Genomic DNA, 25,638 nt, shown 5'->3' with positions numbered 1-25,638 from the left:
GGCTTCAAGCGCATTTGAACAAAAGTTAAAGAAGACCTGTGATTTTGAATTTACTGGGCTGGGGACACAGTTAAAGTGCCAAGATGATCAGAGACTATGAAATTGTGAGGGAATGTTGAGGAATTCATTGCCCCAAACTGGTGCCAGCATTGAAAAAGGACTAGGCATTGACTAAAGAAAGGAGACTTTTAGGTCATCTACTCTGACCTTAATCCAAAGCTAGAGATTTCCTGGCAGATGGTAGTCTGGATTCTGGATGAAGACCTCCAAGAAGGGTGGGCCGGGTAGACCCAATACCCCACTCCTTAATTGGTACCATTGTCAAATTGCTGTCAATAATAGGAATTTCTCCTAATGTTCAGATATCTACTTGAGCCTGTTTCATCTAGTCTTACCTTCTGGAACAAGCCTTTGCCCCTCTTCCACATTCCTCAGATATTTGAAGAAAGCTATCATTTACTTCTGTCCATTATACATGCCCACTTGCTTCAACTTTCCCTCACTTTTGAGGCTCCCCCAACCATCTTCATTTCTGTCCTCTGACATATTTATTACTCTAATGTCATGGACTCTCCATGTTCAGAGGCTAGGAGCTGATTCTGCTTTGGCTAGGAGCTGATTCTGTGAGGGGCGGGGTATCCCACGCGTTTTGTGAATTCACCCTGTCCTTCTCCCTCCACCGTACACACAACAGAATCATCAGGCAGGGGAGTCTATACGTCTGTCCAGCACCGAGACCACCTTTGAGCGCACAGGATTGAAATCAGGAGAGGACTACACCGTCACCATCCGGGCCGAGAAGGGGCAGCGCTATGGGCCCCCTGTCACCCAGACCGTGCGTACACGTATGTAGCCTGGAAGCTGTTTATGTCTGTGTTTGTCGTTTCCACTCTTGTCTTTCCTGTTTTCTCTTGCATCAGCAAGAAAGCTGCTTGCAGGTGCATACACACACAACGAACTGGGAGGGTGGAAATGTAGCTCGATGCACCACCCAACTTCTTTACGGGTGGTCAGACTCCTGAGCAGTGTCAACGTGGCCCATATGGTAGAGGAGATGCCAACAAAAGATGTATGTTCTAGAAAGCAGCAGGACTGCCTGGAGTTTCCATTTTCACAATGTTTTCACAGAAAGGAGGAAAGGGTTTTCAGCTGGAAAGATTTGCTTGGTGCGCTACATGAATTCCAAAGGGGGCAGTTGAGCTATTAAGGTGGACAGGTCAGATTTCTCTGCCTCTTCTCTGTTCTACTGCTTTTTGTCTTCCCACAATGCTAATCTCAGAGACTTCCTCCAGGCTGCCTCTTTCTCTTCCTGTCTTGTGCTCTCTGTCTCTCTGCTTGATCTCCACAAAGGCAAGATGTCCTCTCAGATTCTGTCTCCTTCCTAGTATAGCTAGATAACTAGAATGCCTATAATGCCTTTCCTGTCACAGTATGGGTTTCTTTAACAACAAAGAATGTCCATTTCTCTTCCAAAGCAAAAGCTGTGTGTGGACTTTATTCTAAAATCTGCCTCCTCCCCCCCCTTTCTGATGGCACACAGCTAGGTTTGCTAACAAGACAGATATGGCCCTAATCCAGCTTGTGCGTTCTGCAGCGACCCAATTCAAGCCCCAATCTGCCCCAATTTGGGCTGAATCCATCCCAAATCACGCCACTGCAGCATGCAGGAATGTACCGTACTGCCTGGGAGTGCGCCATGCTGCCTGGAAGCGTGCCCTGGGAGGCATGTCACCCCCCCAGCCAAGTAAGCAGGGTCAGGGGATGGAGGGTGGGAGCGGGGGATCCCCCGTCCCCAGCGGGGGATTGGCAACCCTAAAGCCAGCACCCATCCCAATTGCTTTCTGGGTTGAATAGTTAATTATCTAGCAGAGTGTACTTCGCTACTAAAAGCAAATAATTGTTTCAGAGGACTGTACCATTCCCTTTATAATATTTTATTGTGAAACAAATAAATACCTTTAATTTGTAACCATATATTCTTTCCATTTTCCCAGGCATTTATTCCTTAATTTCATTAACAGTTTGTTATGTTCTGCATCAACGCATTGGGGTTCTAATCCTCATTTTTATAGCAGCCCGATCTCGTCATTCTGAGCAAGCCCACCTCCTGTCACCCTTCGTTGTCTTCTCCCTCTCCGAGTTCCATGCTTCCTTCTCTATACATCTCTCCCTTTCTTCCAGGCGTGGCACCTCCTCGAGGCCTGCAGCCATCGGGGGCCACAGAAGACACCCTGACCTTGCATTGGGATCCACCCACCACACGTCCTGATAGCTACATCTTAAGCTATATGCCTCTGGTTGCCACCCGGCCCTCCCAGCCTCCCAAACGACTGGAGCTGCCGGCAGTACCTGAAAGTGTCACCTTGGGAGATCTGGAGAGCCGTACCCGATATCGCATCACTCTGATTGCCCGCCAAAGCGGAGAGAGCAGCCGACCTGCCAGCATCACCGCCAGCACTACCGGTAGGGCACGGGAGGGGTGAAGTTTGGAAACTGATGTAATCGCCTCTCTGCCTGTAGTGGGATACTGGGGGTGGATACTGGATTCCTAAGTGAAGCACAATGGATTCCCAGTTGTGAACAACATGGTGCATTGGAGAGGTCTTGATCAATTTCCTTCGGCTCTAGGAATCAACCCCAAAATGTGAGAGCTGGACTTTTCACCCTTCAGGGTTTCTTATTTTAACTACCACATTTTCTAAATATTGCTACCTCAAAACCTAATCCTATTGTCTTCACAGTTTATCATAGACCAAAAACATTGTGGCATATAAATAAATATTGGGGTAACCATGGCTGTCATCACAATAAAAAGCCTAACTCCAGCCTGTCTTCTCCCCGGTTTCTTGTAATTTCATTATTGCTTTAAAAACTTCCATTTAATTGAATATTGGGGCCAGCATAGAAAGCAACTGGTTAAGAAATGAATTCATCCACCACCATGGAAGGGCATAAAGTTTACACACAAACAAGCAGACATTTTTATTTCATACGGCAAAGCATGTTTGATATGAAATAATAAATAAGGTTTGTACTTCTACAGAGAATTTCTGAGGGACACTACAATGAAGTAATTGCTGAAAATCGTGTCACAATGAAATTTCTAGATGTCCTTGCACCCTGGTGCTTGAGATTTGTTGAGCTCTGGTGTAGACTCGGCTTTTCAAGAGGAGGGAAAGTTAAAGTGAAGGGAAGAGGACATGCACGGGAATAAGGTGCACAGGAATAAGGTGACTAAATGAGTCTCCCACTGAGCTTCCCATAGTGGCTCCTTGGCATTGTTACTTGAGATGATAGGGAATTAAGGGAATTTGCCACACCCTCATATAACTACAGCTCCCAGCATGCTTTGGGAGGGACACCGTAACAGTTCTGTTTAAAAAGTGTACAGTGTTTATTATTTTGGTTACTAAAGACAAGAAGGGTCTTCAAAAGGAAGTTGAAACCACAGTGAGATGACTGGGAATGAATGAGTATGGAAGGGTTTCTGGAAGAAGAACGTGAGAATGCATACACTCTTGGAGGCCTTCTAAATATGTTTTTTCCTTCCTTTCCTACCACAGATGATCTCATTATTTTGTTTTTCCAGTGACGCCGACTTGGAATCTTAAGATGGTGGATATTTTCCTTTTCATTTCTCATTTGTCCCTTCTCTTACCACCCCACAGGTGTCTGAAGACCAGATACAGAAGGTGGATGAAGGGCCTGAAACAAAACTATATGAAGGGTTGGGTAGCTCAGATTAACTCAATTTCTTTTATTACAGCTGATGTAAATACACCAAAGCATGGCATACTGAGGGTTGTCCCTTTTGTGGGGTGTGTCAACTCCAATGGCTTTGGAGAGGATGAGGTAACTGGGAAGTTGTGCAACACAGGACTTTAGTTCTCCAGAAGGTGCCACATCCCAGGCAGGCCACCTCTATCACCATCATCATCTTCTTTCTGTTTAGTTCTCTACTATAACAACCTCAATTTTTGATTTCACTAGTGCCTGTGCCGAGCAGAGTAATCCACCTGTATGCAACTTCATCCCCGTCTTCCCAGCTGAATCCTGGCACTGTCTCCTCTGGTCCTGAGGCCAGGAAGCCAGGCCACAAGCCACACACAAGCCACCCCTTGTCTAGCACCACTTCATTGGCCAATGAATTGTCCCTGAGGATGATGGTACAAAACTTCTCAGCCACACTTTCTTTATTCAATGGAACTCTCCTTGAACGCCTGGAGAGCTACCTTCGCACCACTAAGTACCCCCTCCGAAACAATCAGACCATAAAGAGCGTGGCGCAAGCCATCTACATCTACATAATCCATCGAAAGCCACGAGAGTTCCAAGATATGATCTACGAGCGCCTTGTTGAAGAGACCAACCCTCCCATTCAGACAAATGGCTTTCAGGGTCAAAGCGTCTTCTCAAATGGATACACCCGTCCAGACCACACCAGGCCAGCCGTGGTAGCCAGCTCCCCAGACAGCATCGAAGTGTCTTTGGATGGTGTGACGATGCTCTCAGATGAAGTGTTTATCCATTACCAGAAGCCAGGAAGTCAAGAACGTGGGGAGTTAGTGGTGCCCGGAGGCACACCTACAGCTGTCATCACTGGATTGATTCCGGGCACAAAGTACTATGTGGAGATTCACGGGGTAGTGAAAGGACGTTCTTCTAAGTCATACTCCTTTGTAACCACCACAGGTACCAGGGTTGATAGGATGGCCGGTCTCCCAGGGTGTTCAGCGCTCTCTTTTTGCCTGCAGCTATCCCATCACACGCCTTGTCGCCACCAAATGTCAACAAGTTTGCTTTGTGCCTCCACGTGGCTTGGAAGCTTAAATTATATGTGGCTTTTACATTCACCAGAAAATTTGTTTGGATATCAGCCTGCTAACCACTTTCTCTATTTTTTTACACTCTAGCCAAATGCTTCATTGTTCTCCTATGTTGTCCCTTATGTGGTTGTTACAGCATCTTCCTACTAATCGTTTCCTTTCTTTCCTCTAGCCAAACAATGCCGTCACGCGCAGTTCCAAAGTTTGTTCAGTCTGTTTTTTTGCAGCGCAACTCTTTCTGCCATCAATGTCTTCGTGTTCAGTCTGTTTCTATGTTGTCGGAAATTCTGAAGGGGTAGCCAAGTTAGCCTGTCAAGCTAAAAAAAAAAAATCACAAAAAAGCCCCAGCAGCCGTCTTATGGGAGACTTATTGTGGGAGAAGCTTTTGAGGATGCTTTTGTCAGATTCATGATGTGTTATTCTCAGTCAGCAGTGATGTCTACACATGGGTACATATCAAAAACATTGTCGACAGTGGGGGCCAAAAGGCTGTGAAATGTGATATTTCCACACAAATAAATATAGACAAGAGAATCACCAGAGCAGTGGCCAGTCACAACAGCTGTTGGCTGGCGTTATCGCCAAGTGCTGCTTTTGTAAATGGTCGTTTTTGTTACCCTGTATATGAACTTTGTATAGAAATATCACCTGGGCCGATTCCAGACGGCCCTCCCCGTCCTGAAACGTTGTGCATCGTCACGCGGAAAATGCGAAATACCGCATTTTCTCGCACGAGTTTTGCGCGACGTTGTGCAAAACTCGCGCGAGAAAACGCGATATTTCGCATTTTCCACGCGACAACGCGCAACGTTTCGGGATGGGGAGGGCCGTCTGGAATTGGCCCAGGTTGGATTCTGCGTAGCATGCATGAGCTCTAAATGAAGGGGAAGCTTTCCTCCTAAACCCTTTACTCTCCTGAAATTTTATGACCAGGGTCAATTCCCACAACACTGAGTTTATGGAGTTTGAGATATTGTGGACCCCAGACCCAAACTGAACTCTGTCAAAGAGAGATGTGACTTCCATGGTCTCATCTGTTCCTCACATGTACCGTTCCCACTCCATTTGGGACTGTGACAAAAAAAACTAGCTTCCCCATCCCCCATCTGCACTGTTAGCTTGAATGGAAATAGCGTGGGGAAGGGGCTAAATAGTCCATTTCATGGAAATGGGCCCTCAATGGACCCCTGCAGATAGTTTGGGGGGGGGATAGCCTGGGTATGCTCTGGGAGGGTGGGTCACTGAAAATCGGCCCCCTTTTCTTCAAGTAGAGATATCTTCTGCAAGTGGGAAAGGAGGTTAGAAACCCTGCCATAGATTGTTCCACCCCACCCCACCCCACCCATTTACCGTTTTTTTCCCTCTGTATTTGTTTGCCAGCTGAGGTTGCTTGCATCTGATGAAGTGGAGGCATATCTCGGGTTGAAGTGAATTGTGATATATTTTTTAAAACCCTCCAAAATGAAATTTCAAACTGTCCAGATTCAGATTTTGAAATTTCGCTGCAATTCGAATGTCTGTGAAACGTCGCATTGCCGCTAATCGTTACATATGATCTGATCTGTTTCCCCCTGCACTTTTAGCCACAGCCATGTTGTTTCTCTGGTCAAGAGTGTCTGGTTGCCTCTGTGTGCTTAACTGCTTCATTCGCCCCCTAGGTAAAAAGCGGCCATTCCGTCTGTTGCCTTCATGTTGCTTCTGAGTGATTTCGTTTGGTTCACTGTTTCTGTTTCCAGCAGTGTTGGCTTCTGCCACATTCCCATCAAATTGGCTCACTCACTTCCTGCTACATTCTTTAGTTCAGGCTTTAAAGACTTGCATTGCATTTAACTGAGATGCACTGAGGGGAGGGGCTTTCTTCAAGGAAGCCATTTCTTTGTTTGGGGCTGATCTACTGAAGGCTGACCTTGGCTGTTTCCACACGGCTTACCTTTGCTCGTAACGACCCATAAGATCGCACAAAAAACATGGAAGATTGCGTTTTCTCGCGTGAGATTTGCGTGATGTCGCGCAAATCTCGCGCGAGAAAACGCGATCTTCCGCGTTTTTTGCGCGATCTTACGGGTCGTTACGAGCAAAGGTAAGCCGTGTGGAAACGGCCCTTGTGTCAGCTTTGGTATGGATTTGGGGCTGGCATACCTCTCAGTTGCTCCTGAACTGAACTGAATTTATGTCACTTCCTGGCAGCATTTCTGATGTTTAGGAATGTTCCAGTCTCTCCTCTGAGGAGGAAGAGTAAATTCTCTAATATACAGTTCTAGCTCAGAGTCTCATACAAAAATGTGAATTTATATTAAGGCAGAGCTAAAATGTGAAAAAGTGGTTTTACTTTTTACAAACACTTTTATATCCCTCAGTGAAAAATGTCCCCTTTTAGGTGATTTTTCAGGAGGGGCTGAAAAGGGGGCCTGAATGTCTTTGCACATTCAAAATTAGGACAATCAATCCAGGAAGCATTACCCTCACTCTAAATTGGCTTATTTATGCTTGGTGACTTCATGATCATGTAGACAAATCTCACTGGCAGTGTGCTGATATCATTATTCTTAGGAAAGGGAAGGGGAAGTTAAGGAAGAAGTTACACTGAAGCCACAGCCAATGAAGGCGTGAACAGGTTGCATACAAGAAAGCTAGGGGAAGGTTTGGTGGGGCGTATTGTACTCTCTGTAGAGCGTTATATTTACCCCAAAAAGGTTTGTGTACAAACATTAAAAGCAACTAGGGCCGTTTCCAGATGGCTTACCTGCCTCCGGAACGTCACGCCATCTTGCGGGGAAAACTCGAAATATTGCATTTTTCGTGCAAGAAAACGCGATATTTCGCGTTTTCCCCGCAAGATGGTGCGACGTTCCGGAGGCAGGTAAGCCGTCTGGAAACGGCCTAGAATTTGTATTCTCGTTTAGTTCTCCCCCTCAACATTCTCAATCATGGATGCAACGGAAAGAAAATATAGAAGCCAGATTTTAGAATACACAAAGTGTAAAATTATTGACTTTTGCATTTTAAAATGCAACATGACTTCCTTTGTTTCAGCCTTGGAGGACCTTTAGAGGATAGTTTTTATGATATGCCTTGCGGAGGTTGTGTCACCAATCCGTCTTGGTGATACACAAGTACAGAAGCGATGAGGATCTATTTATTTATTTATTATATTTATATTCCGCCCTCCCTGTAGAGCAGGCTCAGAGCAGATTACATCACAATATTAAACAGGTAGCATAATAAAACCGGATTCAGCATATAAAATCCAGCTGCACTCACATTGTCTTCCCTCACTAAAACCTCACTAAAACTCACTAACAGGACAATCCTGAGTGTTTTGCAGAAAGTATGGTGCCCAAATCAGGTTAAGTAACAAATAAATTAAGTAACAAACAAATAGAACATTGGACAGTCCTAAAAACTTGAACAGAGCTGGGGATGAGGATTTGATATTCAAAATTAAAATTAGAAAATTTTCAAATTGGAAGTTTTCAAAAAAATTGCTGAAGTTAGAATTTCTGCTAAATTTTGTTGCATTTTTTAGTGCGGAGGCTGGAACACAAGTGAGAGGTACTCTCAGTACAAAAGGTGGCAACAAACATTGCCATCTGAATAATTCAGATATCCTTCAAAGATAGCTCCATGTAAGGCCATTACCAGCGGTGAAGAGGCCTTTTGTTTTTTCATTGTAAAGCCCAGGGAACGGAGAGGTATGCTGGCTGGCTTAGAGCTGGGAAAGGGAAAGCTTCAAGAAAGGGCATTCTGGGACACTTATTCTACATCTGTCTTCCTTCAGCTCCAGATCCGTTTCTCACCGACAAGATCCCTAGCACCCCTGGTCCCAACACGATTACTGCGATGCCGCTAAGCGACCTAAATGTGACTGACGTCTCTCCAAACAGCCTCCGAGTGATTTGGTCATCCCCACCCAATACCTTCAGCACTTTTTCCCTTCAGTATAGGGACCCTAAATCCAATACAGCCCCAGGGGAAATCAAAGTACCTGGGACTGAGAGGAGTGTCAACGTGATGGGTTTGAACCCTGCCACTGAATATGATCTGGAGTTACATGGGGAGAGACCCGATGGGATCCACAGTGCTCCACTAATTACAAAGGCATCTACAGGTACTTCAGTGTGCTCTGAAACATTGGGGATCTGTAATCAGATCCAACTCAAGACATGTAATATTCATGCAAAAAGTAAATGCAGGGGGACCTAGTACAGACTGGGGCTGTAGCAGTGTGAAAGGAGGGACTGAAAACCCCTGTGCTGATACCTTAATCAAAAATGCCCTATCCTGGCTGCTTTAAGCCCCAGTCAAGGAAAAAGACAGTACTTATTTTTTCTCTTCCCAAGGTGTAAAGTAATTGAGTGGGACATTTTTGATTAGGGAAGTGGTGCAGGTGGTAGAATTCATGCTCCCTTTTTCTAGTTTTTTGCAACCATGTTACATGTTAGGATCTGATCCCCAATGTCACATGTAATCAGACCCGGAACTTACCAAGCTGTGGTTGTTAATTTTTATCCTCCCCTTCTCAGTTGGTAAGGTGATTTCAGAAACAAGCAACCAAGATTTCAGAACACCTCTTTCCCATAAATTAGGAGGTTTTCTAACTGATTGATTTGTTTCCAACAAGGTTGCCAGGAGTGTGCCTGGATCTTCTGGGAGACTTGTGGGCGGGGGGGGGGGGCAGGCATGGGAAAAAGGACATCATTGACATGTTGATGTCACTTCCTGCTAAAACTCAGAAATAAAACCATAGAAATAGACAAATCTTGGAGTATCAGTGATGTCACTTCCAGCTAACACCTGGAAGTGACATCACTGGCACTCTAGGATTCTATTGATCTCTACTTTTTTATTTCCCTGTTTTAATGTTGATGATATCTTCCTCTCCATATTCTCCCTGTGTTCCTTTGAGCATTGGCAAGGAATACAGGTGCTTCAGCCAGGGTTTGCCCACCAAAAGTGGGTAAACTGTACCCCCACTTTCCAAGATTTTATATGATAAACTCCGATTTCAGTTGTCAGATGTTGTGGACAATCACCTGAAAATGGTTGACTGTCATAATTTTGAGCTTCCAGTCAGAGGGCATCTGCCAGTCTGTGCACAATTGGAGACAATTTTGTCAATTTTAATCCTGCCTTGTTAACAAAACATACCTCTGGCATGCTGCTTCTCACGCAGCTGACAGACGCCCCTGCTATTTAGAAGTAGGAAGTGGCCCCAGACAGCCCCAGGAAACATGTCATCATTTCCAGCTTGAAGGGTTGCCTGCCAGAAGAGTAAATGTGCATGGCACAAAACACTGAGAGTAAGCAAAAATGTTGATGAGAAGCCAAATGTTACCTCATTTTACATGTAAAGGTACTAATTTTGTATGTTATTACTTTCTGTGGAATATGCTGTTGGAGTGTGTTTGGTCCTTTAAGATACATGTCACATATAGGATATACTGCAAACTAGAGTGTTCATTCCAGTATGTGTGTGTGTGTGTGAGAGAGAGAGAGAGAGAGAGGGAGGGAGGGAGGAATTATTCCTTCAGTTTCTCTACCAGGTTACTTCTCTCCTTAGCAGCCATCATCATCTCTTCCTCTTGTTCATTTTAGCCCCTGCAGTATTGCCGTCAGAAAGGGGAAAGCCCAACCTGGGGACACTCTCTGTTTCAGAAGTCACAGACAACTTTGCGCACCTCTTGTGGGACAGCCCCACTGGGACCTTCAACTCCTTTTTGATCCAGTACAAAGATGCTGAGGGTAAACTAAAGGCAGTGCCCGTAGATGCGAGTTCCCGGGAGGCCACTATCTCTGATCTGGTACCCTCCCAAAAATACAAGTTCAACCTCTATGGATTCATAGGCCGCAAGCGACATGGTCCTGTCTCTACGGAGACAACCACAGGTGAGCCATGGACCACAGAACACTGATGAGCTTCTCAGTCTGAAACCAAAAGGATCTGTGACTGGTTCCCCCCGACATGTAATTTAGGTTTGAAAACCAAATGTGATGGAGGGGGTTTGGATAAAAAATATTCTTGAACTGCAGCAGTCTTTCTGTTCACAAATCAGCTCTAAAGAAAAGACATGAGGGCAACAAGGAAAACTCTAGATGACAGAGATTTGGCAGCAATTTAATCTGCATTCTCATAATAACTCCATGAAAAAAACAGTCCTGGCGAACAGGGGTAACTTTTGCCCACTCCTGTTGTGTTTCCGCAAGATTGTTCCATGTGAGGGGGGAAAAGACAAAGAGAGTTGTGCCTGTCACTTTCCCCTCCAGAGGCTACTCACAAGTTGGGGGGGGGGCATGGTGGGTGGAAGAGTTAAAGCCCCCCCTTTCCCAGCACTTCAGTCTTGATCCATGCTTCTTTTAAAGGCTGAACTACACATTGGGAAACCCCATCATGGATACTCACTGTTGCTTCTGCTTTGATCCATAGCTCTGAAATAAATTTGGGGAAAGGGGGAGTGCTGTGCATGTCGGGCTTGACCTCTAGATGAAAATATGTGGTGTGGTGGAAAGTGCCATCAAGTCACAAGCAACTTATGGCAACCCCATCAGATTTTCAAGATAAGAGAGGTTTAGAGGTGGTTTTCTATCGACTGCCTCCACGGAGCAAGCCTGGACATTCTTTTTGGTCTCCCATCCAAGTAATAATCGGACTGACCCTGCTTAGCTTCCAAGATCTAATAGGACTGGGCTAGCCTGGGCCATCCGGGTCAGGGTAAATACAATATTGGGACTATTTAATGGTCAAACCGTGCTCTACTTTGGTAGCCTTCTAAAACAGTAGTTAATGGGGACGTTACAAAATATATGGGAGCCCTCCCATAATTTGAGCCCTCGTCCTGAGTAATTTCTCTTATGATAACTTGCACAACTTTATCGATGTATCTATTTCCAAGAAATGTCATCAATAGAAAACTGGCTATGTATTTATTTATTTAAAACATTTATTAGCTGCCTTTCTGCCTTGCAGGAACTCAAGGCAGCTTACAATATAAATAAAAACAAATCGTAAAATGAATCAAAAGGAAGTTTATAAGACAGTTTAAGATTGCCAATAAACATAGAAATAAAGTTAATTAAAAGCAGTCCTAAATAAAACTGTTTTCAGCTGCATCCTAAAAATCGGCAGTAAGGAGGACAGGTACACCTCTCTGGGGAGGTGCACCTGTCAAAATGTGGGACTGCCGGCTGCAAAGGCCCCCTCTTATGTACCCATCAGGTGAGCTTCTTTAGCTGATGAGATAGAGTGGAGGATCTCTCCCTGTGATCTTAATTCCCAAGCAGAAACATATGGGAGAAGACAGTCCTTCAGATACCCAGTGCCAAGCCATGTAGGGCTTTAAAGGCCAAGGTTAACACCTTGAATTGTTCTCAAGAGTGGATTGTTATCTAGTGTAATTACTGTAATATCAAGGTCACATGCTCCTAATAGCTGGCTCCAACCAGTGGTGTAGCCACAGCATTCTGCACTAGCTGCAGTTTCTGAATACTCTTCAAGGGTAGCCCCAAGGCCAGCGCATTGCACTATTTCAGTCTAGATGTAACTAAGGAATGAATCGCTGCAGATCTGACTGAGCCAGGAACAGGCACAGCTGATGCACTCTTAGACATTGCAGCCATCTGATTTGCCTATGGGCAAATCTATGCCCATACAGAGATACAAATGAGTTTTCAAATTTATCAATTCACGAGTTGTCAATTTATTCATTTTTTATTAGGGAGGGATATGTGTGTTTTTGTCCCCTTTATTTTTCTCCGCTAGTTTTTCCATTTCGTTTAGTTTCTTTGTTCCATTTGGAGCTGTTTACAAATAATGTATAATGAAGATAGCTGCCACCATCAGGATTCGGTGGAGGCAGCAATGGGAGAAGTGGTTGGAGAAGGTGTGCAGCTTTCAGAAAACCGTTTGCAGTCTCTCTACTTTATCCCAGTTACAAGTCCAAAAAGTTCAGAAAAAGCTCAGTTCTAGTTCCAGCATTATTATTCCTTCTTGCTGTCTGTCCTAGCCCCAGTTGCATCAGAAGAGAGACAAGAGAAGGAACTACTGACACCACCCAGCTTGGGAGAACTTATTGCCTCAGAAATCACCAAAGATTCTGTACGTTTGTCTTGGAGGGTCCCTACAGGAAACTTTGATTCCTTTGTGATCCAGTTTAAGGATGCTGAGGGCAGATCCCAAGTGCTGCCTGTTGAGGGGGCCTTCCGCGAGGTCACTGTCCCCAGCCTGGCTCCTTCCCGTAGATACAGGTTCAATCTCTACGGAATTGCCGATCGCAAGCGTCTTGGTCCCGTTTCTAAAGATGTCACCACAGGTCAGCAGAAAAGCTAATGCGATTATATTTTTCCACAGGAAACCATTTTCTCTCCCCCTTATACTGTCTTTACTTATTCGAAGAATAGCACTTGGGATGAGGGGAAGGCAACTTTAAATTCCTGAATTTCTGCTTCTCTCCACATGTAGCGGAACAGGAAACTCTTGAAGAAATGGTTCCGGAATCTTCTGCAGAGATCTTTTTCTCTCTTTTTCCAGTCACCTGAGTATTAGCGATTTTGTGACACACAGGAAATCATTCTTATTGCAATTCAGCGCTCAGGAACATTTCAGCTGTCATATTTCTTTTAAGCATGTAGCTGTTGAAAGAAACAGAAGCCCTTTTCAGGCTTTATATTTCTGGTGTTTCAGTCTTGCATATCAGGACAGCACGCGACTCAACAATCCTCTCAGTATGCGTGGTCGCCATTTTTTGAGAGAAGAACAATGCACATACTCTGTAGTTTTGGGAAACCCAAACATAGTCCTGTGGAAACCTGAGTTGTGTTTAGTGTACCAGACTGAAAAATGCACATGCTGCCTTTTTTATATGACTTGGCAGTTGTGTGTGTACTGAGATAATCGTATTTAGCTCACTCTTCCAGTGCACAAGACATGAGCATCAGAACTATAAGGCCAGAAAAGAGCTAGATCCATGCCAAGGGGGGAAATCTGTAATACTAATCTCCTCTGTTTACTGTTCTCTTACTGGCAACTGTAGCTGGATGTCTGTCCTTTCCCCTCCCCTCCTACTCTTGCTCTCCTTTGTTAATCTGAGATCAAGACACAGAAGAGCTAAACTCCTACAAGAAGTAACATAAAGAGCACTTCTGGACATGGACAGAGTGCCTCTTTTTCACCACTGAATAATCAAAGGTAGCGTCTCTCCCTTCCCGTACTGGTAGCAGGGATACCTGGTCAGAGGTTACAGTGCTGACAGAGGCAGAATAGATGCCCTCGTGGTAGTTATTTTTATTTAAACAGAGAATTGCCCAGATTATGCAGAAGGGAGAGTGTTTCCAAGCTTTAGAGCGAAAGATGTACATGAATGGAATGCTTCCTCCCTCCCTCCAGCATTCCTCTCCTCACGCTTTTCTCCCCAGCCAAGCTCTCATTTTGGAAATCCCCTCCGTGGTGAGAAAAGTGCTTTGGGGAAGAATCTATTGGGACATAAACTCCTGGAAGAGTGTGGGTTTAGTCAGGCCTGGCATGTCCATGGAGGTGGTGCAGGCAGCCGTCTCAAATGCTAAACCCTAGAGGAGGTGCTGTGCTGGCCCCCAACGACCGCCCCCAACCTGGAAGCAGGCTGCATCCCCGCTCACCTCTCTGCCCCTTCTCCACTGCTGCCTGCCTTGGCTCAGCTCCCGGCAAGCCGGGCGCCCAGGCAGCACAGCAGCAAGCGGGGAAGTGAGTGGTGAAGCAGGCCGCCTCCCTGCCCCTTCGCCACTGCTGCCTGCCTCAGGTGAGGGGGGTGCTCCTGTGCGATGATGTCACAAGTGACGTCATCGTGCAGGGCCAGAGTGCGCGTGCACTTTGCGCACGCACACGGGACAAGGAGCACAAGTAGGTATCTCGCCTCAGGCACCAGAAACCCTGGCCCCGGCCCTGGGTTTAGTACTCTTCCCTTTGCTACCCCTTTTGCTTCAAAAATCAAACCCTTGCCTCTTCTCCCTCTACATTATTGGGAGAATTCTATATACAAATAAACAGAAGTGCCACCATAACATTTTGTATGACTCTGAGGCTGACAAATAATAGTTTCCCAGAGAGACAGAAGCAATATCGGTGTGGTCACGAAGATCTGTAGCACACATGATCTTGAAAAAAACAAGAGTCTCACCACAGCGTCCTATACAACCAGTTTACAGGTTTTCACTGCTTCAAGCTGTCCTCTAAGAAAGCTGGACTGCCCCCGCAGAGGCAGGCTGAATGACGCTTGCCATGGATGGACCTCATAGATTTTGGTGCCACTCTCAAGGGAACTTCCTGAACAGCGCCCATGATTATAATACTTGGAGGGTCTTGGCTGTTGTTGTGGCATTGATTGCACCAGTTATTTTGTTTTATTCTCTCCGTAACAGCATCATGGGTAGAAGAGCCCCTGCCCTTACCTGAACCCGTCCTCGGTGACCTCTTGGTCTCAGATGCCACCAGCAACTCCGTCCGTCTCTCATGGACTGTCCCTACAGGCACTTTTGACTCCTTCTTGATCCAGTACCAAGACCCTGAGGGCAACAGCCAAGCCCTGCCTGTGGGCCGAGATTCCCTTGAGGTCACTGTTCCCAATTTGGTCCCTTCCCAAAGGTACAAGTTCGATCTCTACGGCATCTCTGGGCCGCAGCGTCTCGGACCTGTCTCTGCAGACGCCACCACAGGTCAGCAGTTTTTTTAAAAATGGGCAATCCTACCCTGAGATTGTAGAGCACTTCTCTTTCTCTGTTTAGGAAGTGATAGCAAAATCAGGAAAAGGGATCGTCAAACAATTTAAAACACCTTCTCTGCTTCTAGTTTTCCAGAGTAATAGGTCTGTCAAGTGGATATTTCTCAGGGCATGTTCATACCCTCCACATTACAAGCTTGATTGACAAGATCAGAGTAAATGCGTTCGTTTAGCCATTAGCTAGGCAAAACTACATGCCAAAAAAGGCCTAGGCAAATAAATCAAAATTGACAAACAGCATCCTAATCAGCTAGTGTTCATGTCAGTTTGCAATACACATCAAACCAGAATTAAATAACATAGAAACCATTGGTCCAGCTTGCTGTCACAAATAATCTTAACAGTCCGTTTATTTATTAGATGTTTTTCTTCCATTCCGTAGCTCATGGCAGTATGAATGCCATGAAGGGTTGTGAAGGCATTAACAAACTCTGAAAAAGATCTTCAGCTCCTCCACCAAACTACAGCTCCTATGATTCTTTTTTAAAAGGCATCCACAGCTGCTAAACCAATTTTTTTTGGGGTCCATTCTCATCTCTGTTATTGTTTTCTAGGGGGCATTTAATTAACTATGAGAGGCGGACCATCCTAAATGTCACTGCCTGTGGCTCACTTGAATTCTTGTCTCCTGATCCTCACAGCGCCCTCTCAAGGCACAAAAGTGTTTCAGCCCAGCCTCGGGGAACTCTCGGCCTCTGATGCTACCAGCAATTCTGTGCGTCTTTCGTGGACTGTCCCTACCGGGAGATTCAACTCCTTCCAAGTCCAGTTCAAGGATGCTGAAGGCAAACCCCAGGCATTGCCCGTGGAAGGGAGCTCCCGTCAAGTCACTGTCCCCAACCTTTCTCCTTCCCGCAAATACAAGTTCAACCTCTATGGCATCTTTGAACGAAAGCGCTATGGCCCCATCTCCACTGAGGCCTTGACAGGTCAGCTGCTCAGTGTCAGCTTCGGGGGAGGTTTTCCACATATCCTTTGCACTTCTCTTTTAACCTCTTGGTTTCCAAAGGGGTGGTGCTGGTGCTGGTGTCAGAAGTGGTTCCTTTTGGTGCTTGAATTTCTTGTTTTTACAATAGTTGCTGCAGAACAAACTACTTTCACTTGTCCATCTGTTCCTTCCCTCTCCTCTCTCACTTTTGCTGTTCCTGTCGCCATTTTTTTTCCAGGTTGGGACCTGCTCGCATGAATACTCCATTGGTAATGTTTTTCTTTTTCTGCTGAGATGGGGCCACACACCTCGTCATGGGGTCATCAAAGGGCCTTTTCAGCCAATCAGAATCACAGTTACTGTCCATATATTTTTTCAGGAATTTTTCTTTATTTAGACTATAAACAGTAACATAAAAATTATAGACAGCAAATACAGAAGATAAAAGACTAAAAAGAAGACACATTAGCAATATATAAACAAGTGAAGAAAAGAAAAAAAAAACACAACCCCCCCCCAAACTCCTAAAACTAAACTACAGATTGAGTTCCAATTTTCTCTGCCACATATATAAATCATTTTCAGAGTCTCACTTATTCTAAGTTAAACAAAAGCCCTCTTTTTTCTATTATGTTTCTTAATCCATAAATCCAGATGTCATCAAGTCCTTAGTATCCATTTCATGTAAAAAGTCTATAGACGGTTTCCATTCAGTCAAAAATGTAACTAATGTCTTTTCCCTAATCAGTTAAGTAAGTTTTGCCATTGACACAAACTCCAAAACTTTTATCCACCATTCCTCCACTGTAGGCAATGTTGTAGTTTTCCACTTTTGTGCACAGAGTACTCTTTCTGCTGTAATCAAATATAAAAACAAAGTTCCAAAGCTTCTTTCCAACTGGCTGTCCATTATTCCCAACAACAAAAAAATCTCTGGTTTCAACTGGATTTTAATCTTCAAAACCTTCTGAATCGATGATTGTATCTACAACCAGAAACTCTTTGCTTTCTTACATGTCCACCACATATGATAAAATGTCCCTTCTTGTTTAGCATATTTCCAACATACATTTGAAATGTCCTTATACATTCTAGCCAGTTTTTCAGGAGTCGTATACCAGCGATACATCATCTTGTAGAAATTGGCCGTTTCCACACTACTTACCTTCATCTGGAATGCCACGGAATGTCGCGAAAAAACCGTGGAAGATAGTGTCTTCTCGCATGAGTTTTGCACGACATCACGCAAAACTCACACAAGAGGACACTATCTTCTGTGTCTTTTTCGCGACATTCCACGGCATTCTGGATGAAGGTAAGTAGTGTGGAAACGCCCATTTTCTTTGATACTAGAGCTTAATGTAAATTTCAACCCCCTTGTCCACATATTTCCCCATTGCTCCATTAATATGTCATGTCCATAATTATTTGCACATTTAATCATACCTTCTTTTACTTGCTCTTCATCTGTCTCAAACCTCAACAAACATTTATACATTTTTAAAAAGTTACTGCCCATATTTTGAGCAGCTTCTAGCCAAGACCATTCATGAGAGCACACCCTGCGTGGAGCATATTGTATTTTTCCAGTGGGCCCAGCCAGTGCAATCCTGACCCTCCATTTGTATATTGATTATACACATGGGGAAGTCACCTGCGTGAGGGCCATAGTTGCTTGCAGAGAATGTAGTTCTGAATTGCATCCTTTTGACTTTCAGGTAGTCAAGTCGGCTTCCCAGCAGCAGGTTGACCTGCATTGCGTTTTCTGCCATTCAAGTGCATGGTGTTTATGTTTCCACAAATAATTGTGAAATTAAGTTATGATGCTGAATTTGATACTTGTCCACTAAAAATGATACTAAAAACCTAGTGGATTTGGATAAGCAGTAGCACAGATTATGCCAGTACTAATGAAACCGACGGCCCATTGTTTCTACCTCAATAGCTCTTCCTTTCACCTCAATTTCTTTTCCTTTTGCCTCACTATCTCTTCCTTTGTCTTAAAGCTTGTTGTTGCAATGAAAAGTTGTTCCTGTTTTATACCTTTCCCCCCATCTAGCATAATTTAGAAACCACAGAAACTGGGTCATCTCTCCTGACTGCACTTGTTCCCTTTTTCTCTTTCTTTTAGCACCTGCTACAGCTTCTCGTGAGGAAAGGGTCCCTGTTGAGCCCAGCTTGGGAGAGCTCTTGGTCTCTGATGTCACCAGTGACTCTGCCGTCCTCTCTTGGACTGTTCCTACTGGAAGCTTCGACTCTTTCCTGGTTCAGTTCAAAGACACAGAGGGCAAGCTTCAGGTGCTGCCTGTGGATGGTGGCTTCCATAAGGTCACCATCTCCAATCTGGCTCCCTCCCACAGATATAAGTTCAACCTCTATGGCGTCTCTGGCCGCAAGCGATCAGGTCCAGTTTCCACAGATGCCACCACAGGTCAGCAGCAGCCAAAGCAGGAGTTGTCTTGAGAAGAATCAAGAATCCCCTTCTTTAACTTGTTTGCTTCTTTAAAGGGAACAGATATAACAGAAATTGTTATTTCAGCACTGGCTCTTTCCCCCAGGGGTAGGCTCTGAAACTCTGAACAACTGATGCGGTTTGCATTTCATTGTGGGCCATCATGGTCCCTGCTTGCCTTTCTACATCCATAATGTTCCTATGGGCAGGCATTACAAAGAACATTGTTGCCTATCCTTCAAGGCTTGCCAGCTCTCCATAGCTCAGTGGTATAGCGCCAGTTTTGCATGCAGAAAGTTCTGAGTTCAACCCATGGCAGCTCAAGTTGTAGATGTTAAGAAAAACCTCACTTGAGACCCTAGAAACCCACTGTGGGTCAGAGTAGATGGGGAAAGACAAGATGAGCCAAAGCTTTGGCTTGATTTAAAGTAGTTTCGTATATCCATCAAGAACATAAGAATACTCCAGCGGGTTCCTAACTTTGTTGAACCTGTGGGCATATTTGGAATTGTGAGAACTTGTAGTATTCACAACAATAAAATGGCTGTCGTGGAAGCTGAGTCCAAACACAAACATTGGGAAATTCAACAAAATGTAAAGATGTTCCAAGCCAAGCGTCCCCTGTGCCAGAGGCACCACTTTTTGAATGGGTGCTAAGGTGATGCTTGTTGGGTTCTTCTGAGCACTTACTGCTCCAGTGAGCTGGAGAAAAACCGTGAGTGGCTCTTTGCTTTGCAAAAAAAGATGCTATGAGGACGCTGGAGGCACTGAGAAACACATTGGCGGGTGTCCATGGGCACCATGTTGGGAATCACTGACTTGCGGTCAAATCCTAAGGAGAGTTACTCCAGTCTAAGCCCATTGATTTCAATGGGATTGGACTAGAGTAACTCTTCTTAGGATTGCACTGTTAGTCCATCTAGTCCAGCATCCTGCTTCCTGTCTCTCATACTAACCCGTCACATGTTTACAGGAAGTCCGTATCAGGACATGAGTTCTAGGAACGTGCCGGAGGAAGCAAAATGTCCAGCCATTCACATTGTTCATAATTTTAGAAACCTCAATTGCATCCTCTCAGCATTGTCATTTTAAACTGAAAGTGGCCTTGCAAGCAATTGGGATATGATGAGCACCTGCCAGGTTTTAAACGTATGCCAAGTTATCAGCTTGAATTTGGTGCCGGTATAAGGTTGCCAGGATATTTTAAGGGCACTACTTGGGACAGTGTTGTTTGAAGAGGATGTAATTTCTCTTTTGGTTGATGCTGTAACTATTTCCCCTAATCTTTACTATAGATGTATAGGGAAATTCCTAGAGGTCACTACGGAGGACATTTCTGGCCATATTTTTCCTGCTCCTCAATTTCTCAAGAGCGGGGATTGGGGCCAACGGTGGGGGTTTACGTTCTGCAGATAGGCAAATTACAGACCTGTGCAGGCAACCTCACTGAGTAGGAAAACACGACCTAATTCCACAAGCCACACCTTCCATTTCATTTTCCCCCAAATTTCATCCTACTTCATGAAATCCAATCAATCTCTCTTTTAGCTGCAACAGCAACATCGCCAAAGGTGACTACTGAGAGGGTTACCATTCAGCTTAGCCTGGAGCAACTCACAGCATCTGACATCACCAGTGACTCGCTTCGTCTTTCCTGGATTGTCCCCACTGGGAATTTTGATTCCTTCTTAGTCCAGTACAGAGATGCAGAAGGGAAACTTCAGTCATTGCCCGCGGAGGGGGCTTTCCGTACACTCGTCATTCCAAACTTGGAGCCTTCCCAGAGATATAAGTTCAACCTCTACGGCATTTCTGGCAACAAGCGTCTTGGCCCTCTCTCTGTCGATGCTGTCACAGGTCAGCAATAGCTGAATTGACTGATACAGTTGTGGCCCTTTCTGAGCATTTTTTTGTCCCACTCGCTACTCTTTTTCTTAAGATGCCACTGCAGCATCACATGATGTGACTAGAGATGGGCATGAACAGAAAAAAAACCCGAACATGATGTTCATTGTTCATTGCCATCCATGAACAGGGACTCACAAACAACCACGAATGTGGCCCTGTTCACGAACATGTTTGTGGTTGGCTGTTCGTGGGGGCCAGTAGGCTCTCCTCCAGCCATCATCCAAGTTTGGTCAAGATCCCTACTGCACCCCTCCCAGAAACCTGACTTGAGCAGGCACTAGGAAAGGTACCAATAATAAATAATAGTTTGGCCCCAGAGCCTGGTAGCAGCCCTGGAACTTAAAGGAGTAGATCCCTACCGCACCACTCCCAGAAACCTTACCTGAGCAGGCAGTAGGAAAGGTACCAGTAATAAATAATAGCTTGGCCCAGAGCCTGTCAGCAGCCCTGGAACTTGAAGGGGTAGATCCCTATCCCACAACACACAAAGAAAATTCAAGCTCCAATGCACTCTATCAAAATGCTAACAGCCACTGTCTCTCCCTCGCCACTGTCTGCAAACTAAGCCAGAGCTGGGAGCCCCCCTCCCCCCTGGTCTTTGCTCCCTTGTAACAAATTTGGAGCTCCACACTTGAAAGGAAGACCTGCCTATCAAGATAAATTGGGCTTAGATTGGGGTTTCCAGGGCAACAGCAGGAGTTCAGACAGAGTTCAGACAATTCCTGCCTAAGTTGCCAAGGGAACTGATTGCAGGTGCCAGACTGTCTGGCTTGACTAACAGCAACGAACGAGGCTTGCAACAACCACCTGTTCGTTTAGAATGGGGCCTCATGAACAGCTTGTTCGCAAACAGCAGATTGGGCTGTTCATGGCTTTTTTTGGTTCATAATACTGTTCGTGCCCATCTCTAGATGTGACACATAAAAACATGCTATTTTTCCAATATCTTTCAGGCCTCCCTCTGGATCCCTAAATTCTAAAGGCCCTTTTTGATGGAGGGTAGTGTCTTTGGGATAGATCTGGTTATTATTTGCTATTATTGATAATCTGTCATGCTATCAGTGTGAACGTACCAAACAAAAACAATCCCTGCTTTTGAGGAGTTTAATATTTTAAATAGTTGTTCTTAGGAATCCTGGGAACTTTCATTCAGAGAGGAAGTTCTGAATCACAGTTCACATCCTCCACAGCCCCCTTCACTGCAATAGCTTGCCTTCACACCTTCCCCTCTTTCTCTGTCCTCTACAGAAAGTGTTTTTCACTCATTCCGTCTCTGGTTGTTTCTGTTCCAGCTTCACAGATGGAGAAACCTACACCACCTCTCAGACTAGGGGAGCTGTCAGCCGACAACATAATGCCCAGTTCCCTTGATCTGTCCTGGAATGTTGAGGCGGGGAATTTTGATTCTTTTATCATTCAGTATCGAGACGCTGAGGACCAAACCCAAGCTCTTCCCATTGACGGGGTCCTACGCTCTTTCCACGTCCATGACTTGGTTCCTTCTCATAGTTACAAATTCAACCTCTATGGCATTTCAGGCCGGAAGCGTTTGGGTCCTGTCTCCATCGAGGCTCTCACAGGTCAGCAACAAGCCATGGCCCCTCTAGGCAAGGAGGGGGCCATCTCTCTATGGCATTATCTTTCCTATCTAGGGTTTGGGAACCACACAAACAAATTTAGCTTCCACAGCTTGTGCCTTCTCTCCTTTCCTCAGCTTGGCCTTTTCTTCGACATTTTTTATTTTTAGAGCTAGTGTGGAAAGTGGTTATAATCCCTTAAGCTGGGTCTGCATCATAATTCTGTACCACAGTATCCCAAATCCCAAATTGCTGTTTATTGTAGAATTGCCAGCAACTTTTCTGCTCAGTTTTAATGAAGAATCCAGATGCTGCCATTGGCAGTTCATTGCATTCCAGTGTTTTCTATGTTGTTTTTCTGTCTCCCCCCCGCCCCAGACCCTACTTCTGGTGATTTTTTAAAAATTCAGTTGAAGCATCAGGTTTTCTAGGGGACAGTTAAAGCATGATTGAGATTTCTCCTTAAATTGAGATTTCCTTAAATTGAGATTTCTCCTTAAACTTGGACTGTTTTTGGTAATATCTATTATAACAATAACAATGCAGTTAAAAATAATAAGCAATATCACTGATGAAATGCAAAGCGAAAAGCAATACTTAAGCATGACCCTTCAAGGAAATAATAACGGATAATAAGCCACTGGTTCATTAATGCCACAAAAGCGGCCGCTAACTAACCTTAAGAAAGAAGGGAAAAAATTATGGGGATGAAATCATTTCAAGGAAAAGCAGAAGTTTTGTTGAATGAGACTTACTTCTGAATACTTTATGACTCTTGGGGTTATGAATATAGGCTTGAAAGTAGGACTGAAAACTCATCGGTGGGATCTTCACTAACCAAACAGAGAGCTAGCATCTTTCCCAACCTAGCACTAGAGAAAATTTTGCTTAAATAGATAATTCACATTGTCTACTAAGCTTTTCTTGGGGCTTGGCAGAATCCTAGCCACTTCTGACAGATGTTGCATGGAGAATTTTTTTACTAACACATCAAACTTGGAGGAGAAGCAACCATTTAATGAGCTTTGCATTATGATCAGCCAGATACCGCAAAAGGGTGGCCCGGTGCCAAAACTGACCGCTTCCAATTTTTCTCCTTCATTCTTCATTTCTCTCTCTCCTTCTTCAGTTCCTCCATCCAATAATTTCACTATATTTGATTAGTTCCTTGTCTGTTTTTCAGCCCCAGAACCAACAGTACCACCAGCTCAGCCCAGCCTAGGGGAGCTCTCAGTCTCTGATGTCACCAGTGACTCTGCCCGTCTCTCGTGGACCGTTCCCATGGGAAGCTTTGACTCCTTTGTGATCCAGTACAAAGACGCAGAGGGCAAGCCTCAGGCATTGCCTGTGGAGGGGGTCTTCCGTGAGGTCACTGTCCCCAGTCTGGTTCCTTCCAGCCGATACAAGTTCAACCTCTACGGAATCTCCGGCCGCAAGCGTATCGGCCCTATTTCCACTGATGCTGTTACAGGTCAGCAGGGGGCGGTTCTAAGGACCTTTTGCCAGCTTTAATTATTTTTTTAAGTGCAGATAGCTCACGATTCACAGGCACAAAATACCATCTTTTATACTAAAAGTAGCATCTGTGGCAAAACAGCATAAGTATTTTGCTAAATATATTGGTAACATACAAGTATACAGACAGACCAGGTGACCCTGATCTCATCAGATCTCAGAAGCTAAGCAGGGTTCGCCTTGGTTAGTAATTGGATGGGAGACCTCCAGCAAAGACCAAGGTTGCAGAGGCAGGCAATGGCAAACCACCTCTTGTAGTCTCTTGCCATGAAAACCCTACCAGGGATCGCCATAAGTCAACTCTGACTTGAGGGCACCACCACCAAAAATAAGCCATAATCATATTCAGATAGCTTTCCAGCCATCAAGAGTGCAGCGCTGATAACTCAAGAGCTTTGGAGTGGGCTCAGCTGAAATGAGACGTCACATTATCAGATTGCACGAGTCTGCATTTCTAATAAGCTGTGGATCCCAGGCTGTGTTTGCATGCTACAGTACTAACGTTATGCTGCCCTGGGTTGGTGGAAGCCCAAGTGACAAACCTCCTGAGACATTTCTGTACACTACTTTGTGTTCCAAGGGGGATGAAAGATGGGTTCTCCATGCATTCACGCAATAGTTCTTAGTTACGCACTTAGTTAAGTGTTTCAGATTGTTTGAAGCTGTTCTCACAACGCAATCAGGAGATGGGATTTTGGGTGTCTGAGGAGTTTCTTTCCCATTCCCAAGCCATGGAGGAGAGAGAAGAAGCTCTGCCAAATAAAAAAATGTAGGCAAATTTACTTCAAATGGATTAATTTGCGCAGGTTGCCAAGCTCTTCTTGGCGCTTGGCTTTACTTGGCAGACGTTGCGTGGAGGTTATTTTTATTGGGACACTGGATTTGGAGCAGCAGCAACTGTTCAGTATGCTTTGCCTTGTTTATTTATGTGTTTGAAATACTTAGGCAAAAACCCATGGCATAGTAGTTTATCCCATGGAGGAATTTTTATTCTTTTATTGAAACACAAGAGATCTGAAGGAGAAGCAACTGTGTAAGGAAGGGCTGAGGCTCAGTGGTGGAGCATCTGTCTGGCATAACAACAACAACAACAACAACAACAACAACAACAACAACAACAATAATGGAAAAGGTGCTAGGAAATGAACAAGTCAAGATCTTGTGGGATTTCAGAATTCAAACTGATCAGCACCTTGAACATAATAGTCGTGGAAAATCAAAAAGTCTGGATAATTGACATTGCAATTCCTGGGGATGCCAGTGTCGAAGAAAAAAACAAGAAAAAATGATTAAATATAGAGATTTGGCAATAGAAACCACTTGACTATGGAAGAAGAATGCAACAGTAGTCCCATTGTCATTGGGGCACTTGGAACCATCTCAAAAATCTTTGCAATTCATATGGAAAAACTGCATCTTTCTGACATAACACCTACAGAACTACAAAATACGGTGCTACTTGGAACAGCGTACATATTACGCTGATACCTGGTTGATACTTAGGTCTCCAGTGGAAACTTGTATTAGCTTAGCAAGGCCAATCAATAATAACATGTGACCTCTGCTTATTGTTGATTGTGTTTCGGATAATTTGAATAATGATAATGATAATTATAATGACTGCGCTTATATACCGCTCTTCTAGACAGATTAGTGCCTCACCCAGAGCGGTGAACAAGTTAGTGTT

General features: G+C 44.6%; 1 protein-coding gene across 3 annotated transcripts in view; it reads left to right on the top strand.

Moving 5' to 3' along the window:
* TNXB (tenascin XB) overlaps nt 1–25,638 on the top strand; it is a 137,101-nt gene that overhangs the window by 38,999 nt on the left and 72,464 nt on the right. For all 3 annotated transcript variants that reach the window (XM_054978894.1, XM_054978895.1, XM_054978893.1), the window contains exons 5-16: nt 695–845; nt 2,182–2,463; nt 3,991–4,692; nt 8,605–8,934; nt 10,422–10,712; nt 12,827–13,132; nt 15,213–15,506; nt 16,213–16,500; nt 18,631–18,930; nt 20,500–20,808; nt 22,152–22,439; nt 23,620–23,907. In XM_054978894.1, coding sequence (XP_054834869.1) covers nt 695–845; nt 2,182–2,463; nt 3,991–4,692; nt 8,605–8,934; nt 10,422–10,712; nt 12,827–13,132; nt 15,213–15,506; nt 16,213–16,500; nt 18,631–18,930; nt 20,500–20,808; nt 22,152–22,439; nt 23,620–23,907 — 3,829 coding nt within the window. The remainder of the gene's footprint in view (nt 1–694; nt 846–2,181; nt 2,464–3,990; nt 4,693–8,604; nt 8,935–10,421; nt 10,713–12,826; nt 13,133–15,212; nt 15,507–16,212; nt 16,501–18,630; nt 18,931–20,499; nt 20,809–22,151; nt 22,440–23,619; nt 23,908–25,638) is intronic.

This window comes from Eublepharis macularius, chromosome 4, assembly GCF_028583425.1.
Source record: "Eublepharis macularius isolate TG4126 chromosome 4, MPM_Emac_v1.0, whole genome shotgun sequence".
Lineage (NCBI taxonomy): Eukaryota > Metazoa > Chordata > Lepidosauria > Squamata > Eublepharidae > Eublepharis > Eublepharis macularius.
The sequence above is the reverse complement of the archived record's forward strand: the minus strand, read 5'-3'. Positions and strand labels throughout refer to the sequence as shown.